This window comes from Dufourea novaeangliae, unplaced genomic scaffold (assembly GCF_001272555.1).
Source record: "Dufourea novaeangliae isolate 0120121106 unplaced genomic scaffold, ASM127255v1 scaffold63, whole genome shotgun sequence".
Lineage (NCBI taxonomy): Eukaryota > Metazoa > Arthropoda > Insecta > Hymenoptera > Halictidae > Dufourea > Dufourea novaeangliae.
In genome coordinates this window covers 585,420-596,740 of record NW_015373939.1, presented here as the reverse complement: position 1 = coordinate 596,740, position 11,321 = coordinate 585,420, and the positions used below count along the sequence as shown (strand labels likewise).

At 32.3% G+C, this 11,321-nt stretch overlaps 2 protein-coding genes across 2 annotated transcripts; both read left to right on the top strand.

Annotated features, from left to right (window-relative positions):
• Positions 1-551: 551 nt before the first annotated feature.
• Positions 552-2,261, top strand: LOC107185626 (60S acidic ribosomal protein P1). The gene is made up of 4 exons (XM_015573354.1): positions 552-757; positions 916-1,063; positions 1,863-1,967; positions 2,168-2,261. Exons 1-4 carry the CDS (start codon positions 686-688, stop codon positions 2,179-2,181), a joined length of 339 nt encoding a protein of 112 aa, XP_015428840.1. The 5' UTR covers positions 552-685; the 3' UTR covers positions 2,182-2,261.
• A 1,936-nt stretch (positions 2,262-4,197) lies between these two features.
• LOC107185627 (serine/threonine-protein phosphatase 6 regulatory ankyrin repeat subunit C-like) lies at positions 4,198-8,547 on the top strand. The gene is made up of 3 exons (XM_015573356.1): positions 4,198-5,317; positions 6,218-6,561; positions 7,923-8,547. The coding sequence occupies exons 1-3, from the start codon at positions 4,473-4,475 to the stop codon at positions 8,483-8,485; spliced, it is 1,752 nt and encodes a 583-aa protein (XP_015428842.1). The 5' UTR covers positions 4,198-4,472; the 3' UTR covers positions 8,486-8,547.
• Positions 8,548-11,321: the final 2,774 nt, after the last annotated feature.

Sequence of the window (11,321 nt, the reverse complement as noted above, 5' to 3'; positions counted from 1 at the left end):
TTAAGATGTATTTATAGAGTGTATAATATTACTAGGTTAATTTTATGTAAATTTAATATTGTAAATAATGTTCGAAATATTATTAAGTTATACATTAAGAGACATGTAATATGTAGTTTTATTTGTAATCATAAAGATGATTTAGTTAATTATATAATAGATTATATTTTAACATATATAATTAAGAATTATTGTAATTATGTAAATAAGATAATTATAGGGAAATATGTTCGACGAAAAGCGACAACGTGTGAACTAATACGACAAGCGATGTCTATTAGCACGAAAAGAAAAGAGTAATTGTAAAAAATAATTTGTAATATTGTAAATAAATTGTATTTTATATATATATGATGAATTGTACATTTTTAATTTATCAAATATACAATAATATACTAATAAATAAGGGATGCATTTAATACAAATTTTGAACTGCCCGCCATTGCTGATATATTATCCCCGCATCTCGCGAGATGGTGCTAATGTCGTGTTAACAAAATAATGTATTGAGTGGAACACCCCTGGTTATATCACGTGGTTTCCGATCAGTCCGTTCTCTTTTCCTTTTCGTTGGATCGACTAAAGTTGGGTGCTTGTTCTCTTTCGCGGAGCTAAGGCTGTATCAGCGACTTGCACCATTATTAACATTCATCCAGTGTTAGTGTAAAACATACAAACAGAAAATATGACTAACAAGGCTGAACTTGCTTGCGTTTACTCCACATTAATTCTTGTCGACGATGACGTTACTGTAACTGTAAGTGTTTCACATGTATCATTTCACACGGCAACGTGTTTGATTGAAATGCTATTTTCTATTATTGTTACGTCTTGTGTCCAGTATATAATAAACAAATTTATGATAATATTAGTATATGGTACGATTATTGTATTATTTACTTACTTTTTCTGTAGAGCGAAAAAATTCAGACAATCCTGAAAGCCGCCAACGTTGATATGGAATCATACTGGCCCGGTCTTTTTGCTAAAGCACTGGAAGGTGTAAACTTAAAAGAACTTGTTACGAAAGTTGGATCAGGAGTTGGAGCTTCACCAACAGCAGGTATTATCTTTTTAATACATATCATACACTAATTACAGATAGATTACATAATTTAAACAAAATTAAAAATGAATAACGTTTTTAGTATTTTTTTAAAGTGATAACGTTCGAAACATAAGTTTATGTATAAAATAGAAGGCAACGTATTGCTAAGGATAAAGTGGGAGATCTTCCCAGTCGGTCATACAGCAACTTACTTTAAAGTGGGGAGATCTCCCCATTCGGTTGGCTAAGTGTTAAGACGTTATTCAACACTTCGTGCCTGTTGAAATCTCTAGTTTTTGAAATTGTAGAGTATATTTATACATTCAATTATATACATTGGACCTCAATTAAAAATATTTGAGGGTAATAGTTGTATAATAATGACCAATATAAAGGTAAATCTGTTCAGAAAAAATTTAAGTGTTTAGAATGTTTTTTATCAATATCAAAATATGTTGTGTAATTTGGTTGATATTCCTCTTCATCCACCGATCTAAATAATATTTGTTGGACCGGTCAGTAATAGAGGAGAAAGAAAAAAGTAGAAAAAAATTTTATCGATCATATTACAAATATGATCTAAATTTTTTTTAGACAACCCTATCAACATGTATGTACCAATATTTGAATGTTGTTCTAGTGTTAATATGAATTGTCAATCAGATTTTTTATGGTTTTTTTTTGTTTTATTTGTTATACATTTTGAATTAAAATCTACTGTTTAATCATTGTTTCAATGTGCAATTTGCAAGACATTCATTTATATAAAAAATTAATTTGACATAGTAACGAAATGAAAACATGTGTTTTACAGCTCCAGCTGGTGCTGCTGCACCTGCTGCCGCTGAAGCTGCACCAGCTAAGGAAGAAAAGAAAAAGGAAGAACCTGAAGAAGAATCAGACGATGACATGGGCTTTGGTAAAGATCATGTTCATTATTTAATTAACATTACATTGGTTATAATAAAACAAAATTTTCTTATATGCAATGATTATTATACAATGTATTAGCTACTGCAATTATTCGTGATGACATTCAGTAATGAGAATGCAGTTATATATGTATATATTTCATGTAAAGGAGCATTGATTCTAATTGTTTTTCACTTTATATTACAGGTCTGTTTGACTAAATCCAAGGATCGCTATTTGTTGGTCCATACATTTTTTGTACAGTTATATTGTACAATGAATAAAATATTTTTAAATTGAACTACTTTACTATATACATTTTAACCATGTTCATTAAATTTCGAAATGTGTTTTCCATTTTTACGAATTCTTCCAATTACAATTATAACAATTCATAAATAATTTTATTTTGACCTGTAAAAAGATCTCAACTTAGAACTAGTCTTCAGTTCGTAGAAAATTTCACTGCTAAAATTAAGACGTTTTAAAAATTTAGCACAGAACTCTTATTGCAGGCTCTGTATTCTAATTTTATTTTGTTTAACCCTTTCGCTACGGTGGGCCTCGCCGCGGAGTACCTCGTCTAGAACGGAGCGCCGTGCCGAAAGTGAGAACATTTTGATACATTCGACTTACGACCAACTGAGTATAATTATACATTTGAGGCCCACGTTCAATGACAAAACAATGTCGAAAAAAATCGAACGTTGCAATAGCGCTTGCAATTGTTTGCGAACAGAAATACACGAAGCGATACCATTTATCTTAAGTTATAACATTTGGTTCCATTTTTGGAGCGGGTGACTATAGTCACCCGTTGTGTATAGGTCGCATCTTGTGACCGGTGACTGTAGTCACCCGTCGTGTGCGGGTGTCGTTTTGTGGCGGGTGACTATAGTCACCCATAGTAGTGAAAGGGTTAAGGGGGGATCCTCGTGTAAAACGCTTAAAACAAAGTAATTTTTAGAATTTTTTTTAAAGACGATAAAATGAAAATTGTTGAAACTTATTATATGTTTAGCAACATTTTTAGATATAAAAAAAATTATCTTCATTGCCAAATACTTTATTTACAAGTAGCAACAAAGCCAACCCTCTAAGGCTTAAGCGCCGAACTTTACAACTGGCATGCAAGATTGCGCTTGCATTTCTTCACTGAAATGGAAATACAATATTTTTTTACTTTCATTAGAAGATTTCGTCGTCGATAAACCTTATAAGATAAGTACATAGGTATAGGGAGCAGTCGAGCTACTCGAACGAAACACTAAGACAATAAAGTTCCTAGCTTATAGAGATTTTGTGAAGCATGATAAAACCATCTTTGAACCAAAAACATTTGAAGGATTAGCGGGAAATCGAGAGGCCTGTAGAGGGAGACTGGGTAGCTGGGAGGCCGGTGGTAGTGGGAGACCTGTGAGCCTGATATGGTAGGTTGGGTTAGGTATTGAAGCCGGACTCCCGCCCGCGTTGTTGCCATTTTTACCGTCAACACGGCTAGTACTAGAGTCAGTCGGCTGTGATCATACCTACCTTAGGAGTTGCCGGACCTGTATATACGACCGTGGTCAGTACCAGTCGATACAAGTACTTATCGATACTAAAGCGAGCAGGTATCGATACCAAAAGTACTCGGTATCGAAACAAAAGTATCAAGTAATGTACTCGTATTTACTTGGATCGATTTATCCCTAGCTGTGGGTCTATGCAGACAACTGATTTTGAAAGCATGTATGTATCTGTCCTTTCCAAAATTCGCGTATGTATGTATCCAATTATTAATTTCACGTCTTTATACGTGCAAATGTCTTATACGGGTATTATTAAAGGTAACCACAATACAGTACGTAATTGAAAAATATATATACATATTGGAAATATGTATAAATTAATTATGTTAATTAAGTCGTGTACGTAAAATTATTAGTACCAAAAGAATCAACAAAGAACAAAAATATTGAATAAAATTTGATGATATTGAGTTAAGCATTAATTCTTAAAATTGCGTTTCTTAATTACATATAACATTTATTACATTTAACAAAATTACGTACACTGGTTAGGTAAAATAAGAAGCGTCGGATCCAATTTTTGGAGTATCGGATCTAAATACGATGAATTCCTTGGATGCGCCACATGAGAGTTTTAAGAAGTGGGGAAGTTCAGAACAAGCAAGGAGAGGGGATGCATAGAAATCTGCAGCGACGCTTCTTAAGCAGGCGCATTTGGTTTTCAGCTGTTTTCAGCTTTTCAGTCACGTATTCTTGATTCGTCAGTTCGTTTAAAAGTCGTTTCTCCGTTTGTAATCAAGCACAGGACATTTATAATACATATCAAGTAGACATCGCGTTCATATGACTGACGATTGTTATGACGTCGAAAAGGGAATGAACAAGCAGGTGTATTAAAAAAAAAAGTTAGAGCACGGTGTGAGGTTGTCCTTCAGTTAAAAGGCATCGAACCAATTACCAGAGAATCAGGCTCAATTAAAAGGCGAACAACAATCGTTACAATGACTGCCGCTTACACGAACGATCCTATAACCCAGGAACAGCACGTCGAGAAGAAGACAAGCACGACAGTTAATAAAACATTGTGCAACAAGAAAGAACAAACTACGCGTGAAGGAAATATAGAAATTAGTTCTGTGGAAGTGATGAAGATTGCAACAGGTGGTCAAGATCAAATGGAAATTCCAGTTAATCAGGAAAGACCTCCACTCTGTATATCGATTAATACGTCCATTTTTGCTGAACAAAAGGATAAAGTAGAAAACAAAGATAAGACTATCTTGGAATGCAAGACATCTTCCGTGGCTGTTGAACTTTCCGAGAAAAATGAAAATATAACTACAATCGCCAATGAAGACACAACTATAAATTCTGCTGAAATGAAAACTAACGAAGTGTGGATAGACAGTGATATAAGTGTAGCAAATTTGACAAGTTCCGATGTGGTTGTAGCAACAGGACTCGATGTATTCCTCAATGAAGGAGACACTCCAAATACCACGTCGGAAACACGCGGTAAAGATTCCCCTACGAAGGATACTTTTAACATGCAAGAATTACAAAATGACATTGAAACTATTGTTACGAAACCCACAAACTTTTTAAGCAATTATGAAATTTCTAATGAGCTATCGGAATGTGCGGATTTTCGAAATATTTCTAAAGAAATGTATGATCCGGAAAGTGAATTGAATTTCCACGAGGCTGTACGTGCTGGAGACAATAGATGCGTCGCAGCGCTTCTTGCAAGGGACTCTGTACAAAACCTGGACGAACCGGATTGGAATGTTTCAGGTGATCCGCCTCTATTAGTGGCCGCCACCAATCATTGTTTGCCTATCCTCAGGTAAGAAATTTTAACAATGAAGTCTATTTTACTACATTTTAATACTACATATTGTAAAAGTATTTTATATTGTTTCATACTGAACAATACTATGGTATGTAATAAAATATTTAGTGACGTTCTTACAATAAAATGGTTGATTTAATAGATTATAAATACACTGTCAAAAAATAACTACCTAGCACGAATATCGGCCAGATAATTTGTTTTACTGTACTCCCATCGAAAAAGTCATTTTGACTTTATTATAGAAATAAAATATATCTTAAACTTGATTTTCAAGAACTCTATGGTTTTATAAATTTTATGAAATTATATTTGAAAGACACGTGCCTAGCTGTGGAATTTACAATTAAAATTATCTGCGAATGTTAATCATTCATTGTTTAAATATTATATTACCTCCTGTTTACTTATAAAATACTGCTTATTTTTAATTAAGAATAATTAAGATATTTTGTCGTATAAATTCAAATTTTTTAACTGGAGTACTTATTAAATTCTAACTGCTTAACTCCAGTGCATAATTTGCAAAGATTGCAAAAAAATATCCGAATATTAATATTGTCCATTTGTAAAGGATTTATGAATCTGTTCCACCACATGTTATGTAGGAGTAAGACATACGAACATTTGTGAAAACCACTCTTCTTTGCACGTTTTGCTGTACTTTTCTGACCATATTGTAACCAGATGTTCAAAGGCATACCTAACTATTCCTGAAAGAATCTCTGGATCTTAACTTTACAAATTTACACGTGGAAAACGATTCGTTCCTAAATACCGTGAATAATATTTAAAAATGTTTTGTTAATTTTTTATAAACAATGCTATCTGGAAAAATGTTGAAAGTTTATACCAAGAATAGAGTATAATTTATGAACATATATGATTTTGTAGTTTACTACTTGCAAACGGATGCGATCCAGCTGTGCGCTCTCCTCGCGGTGAAACGGCGCTTCACAGAGTGATTTTGAACGGAGGTCCAGGAAATGTGCTACAATTTGTGGGAGAACTTCTAAAATATGGCTGTCCGTCTGGTGTTAAAGAAGCTGGAGGTGGATTGACTGCTTTACATATACTAACACGGCAATTGGCGCACGCACAAGGATCAAAGAATCTTCATCACAATTTCGAGGCGGCTCTGAAGACTCTCGATTTATTAGCGCGAGCTGGTTCTATAAATGCAAAGGATCATCAAGGCCGTAGCGCACTTCACATTTTAGCTTCCTCCACTATCTTCGGTAGAAATATTTATTTATTCTTTTAAATGTTATATTTTTAACTTTTATTAGTGTCTGAGGAGAAAAAAAGATTCAATAACGTTTTAATGTATTGTTTATGAATTTATTTAAGGGGTCACGCTCAGTCAGAAATTTTCAAAAAATCGATTTTTCACTTTCTCCATTTTCTTTAAGTACAACATCTCGGGAATAGTCTGTGCAAGTTTCAAGGTAATCCAATTAAAACTGACAGTTACAGGCGTTAAAAAATTAACATCTTATATAAGTGTAACCTTAACTTGAAACTTTAAACGCGTTTTCCTCGAAACTACAATTTTCAAATCGGTGATCAATATTTCTCGAAAACTACTGTGTCAATTTACATGAAACCTTTTGCGCCTTGTTTCAAATCAGAAAAACTTGTCCTTGAATGAAGGATTTTTTTTTCGTTCGATACTTTTTTTTTAATTGACCAAAAACGAGTAATTTTTAGGTGAAAATTGCACTTTTTCAGGAAAATGTCCGCCATTTTGTTCCTAATCAATATTTCGAAAAACCCCACGTTCAAGGACAAGATTGGTTATTCGATTACATAAATCTTACTGAATTTTTAATTTCACATGAACCGTTACGAAGTTACAGTGATCACGGCAGACCACTTTTTGTGAAGATACATCCGGGAGATCGCTCAGCATTTATTTATTAGTAAATATTTTTAAATAAAAAAATTACCTTATAATCTAGAAACTGCAATCTTTGAAACACAAACACATTTGTTGAAAAAGGTCTTATAGTTTTTGAGAAAAAAATTCCCAAAGAACACTCTTTTTTTGGTCTCCTGACTGAGCATAACCCCTTAAATCATTAATTTCAATTAAACAAGTTTTAAAGAAGATATAATATATAACTGACAACATGTGATAATAATATGTACTCTACCAATCGGAATTATGTGTATATCTATTACAGAGACATAGAACAAATTAAACGGACTTAGTGTACAAACTAGGTAGAGTTTTGGAATACATTAAATGAAACAAAAAAGTATTTGTAAATATATGTCCAGTAACTAACTTTTAAAGGTTGAGTGATAACAACACATTTTGTGATAATAAATTGAATAAGTAGTACCAGATAACTAAATTACATACATTATATTATAAGAGTATTATGTACACAATATGTACTTGTGTTTATAAGATAACTGGTTATTTTGATTGTACGTTTATGAAAATTATGCTCCTTTTCAAAAAATTCTATGTCAATTTGTATAGTTCGTACACAGTCTTACACCATCTTAGTAATTAGAAAACAAAAAGTAAGAATTAAGATAGTTTGGTCCATTTTACAAGTTATTTAATTAAAGTATAATTTCGTTTCAGATAACAATCACAGAACAGAAATTGAGTTATTAATTGAAACCTTGTTAGCTGCTGGTGCTGATCCATCATTGAAAAACGATCGAGGAGAAACTACTTTACATGAGTGTCTTGAATGTGGTGCTTTAAACACAGCATTTTTACTTGTGCCGCACACGTTAACTGGTATTATGTCGCGCTATGGTGAAACACCGTTGCACATTGCCTCTAGAAAAAACTATGCTGACATGGTAGCAAAATTATTAGAACAAGGAGAAGATCCCAGTGTACAAGATGCCGGTGGCAATACACCATTGCATCTTGCTTCTGCGAGGGGTTTTCATCAAATAGTTTCTTTATTAGTTACATCGCCTTTGGCACAGTTAGAGAAACTTAACAGCGAGGGCTTGACTGCTCTCCAAGTAGCCGCAGAAAGTGGTTTTGTTAATGCAGTAAAACTGTTGTTAAAAGCGGGTGCGGATCCAAGTCAAACAGTACACTATTGCACGACTACTCCCCATCGTCATCCTGATATTTCCGATTTAATAGATCACGAATTAATGAGACGTCGTCAACTCGCTGCCTAATTATATCTGTATTACTTTTTGTTAAGAGGGCATTTATTTAATAAAACTGAGTAATATCTGTATTTATCTAGTTATTTCAATTAATGCAACTTACAGTAAAAAATTTATCTTGATGCTCAATTAATTTCATTGACTCATTAATCAACTATTCTAAGCGCTACTTAAAATAAGAAATTGGAAATATATGAATAATAAATACTTATGCATCACTGTCATCTGCATATTGCAGACATAACTTTCAATCTGAAGCTGTTTAACTGATTCTTACAATAAAAATAAATGTACAATATCAAATAAAGTACATTTGATTAAGTTTTATGAAATTCGATAAGATTGAGGTACCGTTTAAAATATTAGTTTATACAATTTTAAATTTGTTAACAAGTGTATTTTAGCCTCGTAGGAATTATAGACATCGAGCAATTAACGCGTTGAACGTTTATTGTTGATACTGTAATTCATTATGTTGAACTTGAGCACTTCACAGTTTTAAACAATGCGGATACTGTAATTTAGAAAACATCAGCCTGATGTTTGTTAGTTCTTTTATGTTTAAGTGTATTGTTAAATTTAGATATTAAAATATATTAAAAATCATTGAGGTCAACATATTCATTTATATATAAAAATTGTATTAATAAAAAATGTTAAATTGTCTTCATGATTCTGTTTTGTTAGTGGGTGTACTGTTGTGAAATTCGCCCTCATCTTGTAGTGGCGTCCAGCGTAAGCTTCACAAGCGTGAAATTCAAGTTGAGGTATATGATTGTAATTAGAAAACGAGGTAGAAGTGAAGTTGGCATTATTTAGAAACAACTGAAATCAGCTTTGTATTCTTTTTAAATGCATATTTCAATTAATTAACTTTTGCTTAGGAACGAATGTTTTAACAGTCGAATTTCACTTTTACTCCTTCTCTAACATATATTAAATCATGGCAAATATGTTAAACACTTGAAAATTATAAAATGAATAGCTGAAAGAAATGTATTAGCAAATCAGAAATTATTTCATAATCTAATAACTATTTTATTGGCTCCTGATATCTAAGGACATATTGTAATTAACAAAATGTAACAAAAACGATCGTTTTGTAAAAGAGTCCATTCCAGTATTGAACCTCGATCAATAAAGATGTTTTTTTCAAATCAAAATTGTCTTTAAAAGAAGTCCAAAATTTCCTAACGAGCAGAGTTTTTCAGGGCTCCACGGGCGAGGATTTACGCCTGATTTATCTCCTCTAAAAGAAATCCCTGGAAAAGGCCGCAACAGTACAAGCAGTGAAGGCGGTGTTTCTTGTAGTTTATAGTCATAGTCATTTGTAATCATAGACATATATGCCTATTTTGTAATTGTATTTTGCGTTTAGAGATGGCGTGCAAAATCACTAATTTCTTCTTATTTATAACATTAACATATAAAATTACTGTACATATGTGATTATTCCTGTAATATTTAGATCCATGGGTTTGAGTAAAGCCTAGGGTCTTCAATAAATACATACATACATACATTTATGACAGTGATCGCCAAGTCACGAACGAGGTTGCGATTTTTTTATCTTGAGTGAATTTGATCACTGCGATCGTAAGTCCTTGATGTTTAAACAGAAAAACGTAATCAATATGACTTTACGATGAATTATGTATTTTTAAAACTCTGTAGAAGAAACAAGACATAGTAAAAGAATGATTTGCTAGGTAACATGTAGATTATAATTTATGATCATTAATTTATTCATTATTCTTCATTGTTTCTACTTATTCATTCTCTTTATACGATTTAACTCAAATTTTTGGTTCGATGTAGTTAATATAAATGTAAAATATACAGGTTATGAGTCGCGTATAAAGTACTGTTATGTTTCTCCACCAATTAGTAACGATTACGAAAAATCACCGTGATTAGGAACGAATGTGATCAAATCACACGTAATTCGCAAATAGCAATTCACACCATCTGTAACTTGCGTTCTGTTCTCCTTCACATGGCGGATGCCGAAAACGTAAGTATTGTGACACGTGTAAAATTGATTTAAAATCCATTTGTTCCATAATAATCTCAACACTAATATCAAAATCGTCTCCGTTTGTCACTTTATTTCGTAATCAAACAGAGAGTAAACGGTTTATTTTCGCCCTTTCGTGAAATATGGAATTTATAAATAATTCACGAATTTTCTCTAAGAAGTAAATAATTCTGAAACTTTAAGTAGTTTTATTACATATCCAATGTTTAAAAATAAATATCTCTTATTAAGAAAAACAAGAAATTGTATAAACAATTCTTTTTAAACGTTTTGACAATTTCTTTACTCTTTATTTGATTACGAAATAAAGTGACAAACAGAGACGATTTCGATATTAATGTTGAGATTATTATGAAACAAATTGATTTTAAATCAATTTTACAAGTGTCACTATACTTACGTTTTATGCATCCACCATGTGAGTGAGAACAGTGGAGAACCAGTGATGCCAGGACGTGGGATTTTTCCCACGCATGCGCACTACCTAATCCTCAGTAACGTATATACTTCACTCAAATATGGGGTATCGTTAGACCCCCGTGACAATTGAAATACGGTAGAAATTACAGGAAGAGGATATTTTTAAAAGAAATAACATATTTACATGGAAATAAATGAATATATATTTTTTTATTATTTTGTACATCTGCAGCCGATTTATTACATGAATACAAACATTTGTTGCGAGAGTAAGAAAAACTGCAGAAAACCTTACTAGTATTCAAACAAGAACATTATATATAAAACATATAGTCGTGCTTTCATCAATTAATATTGAAAATTTCTGAATTTTTAATTCTGTAATAA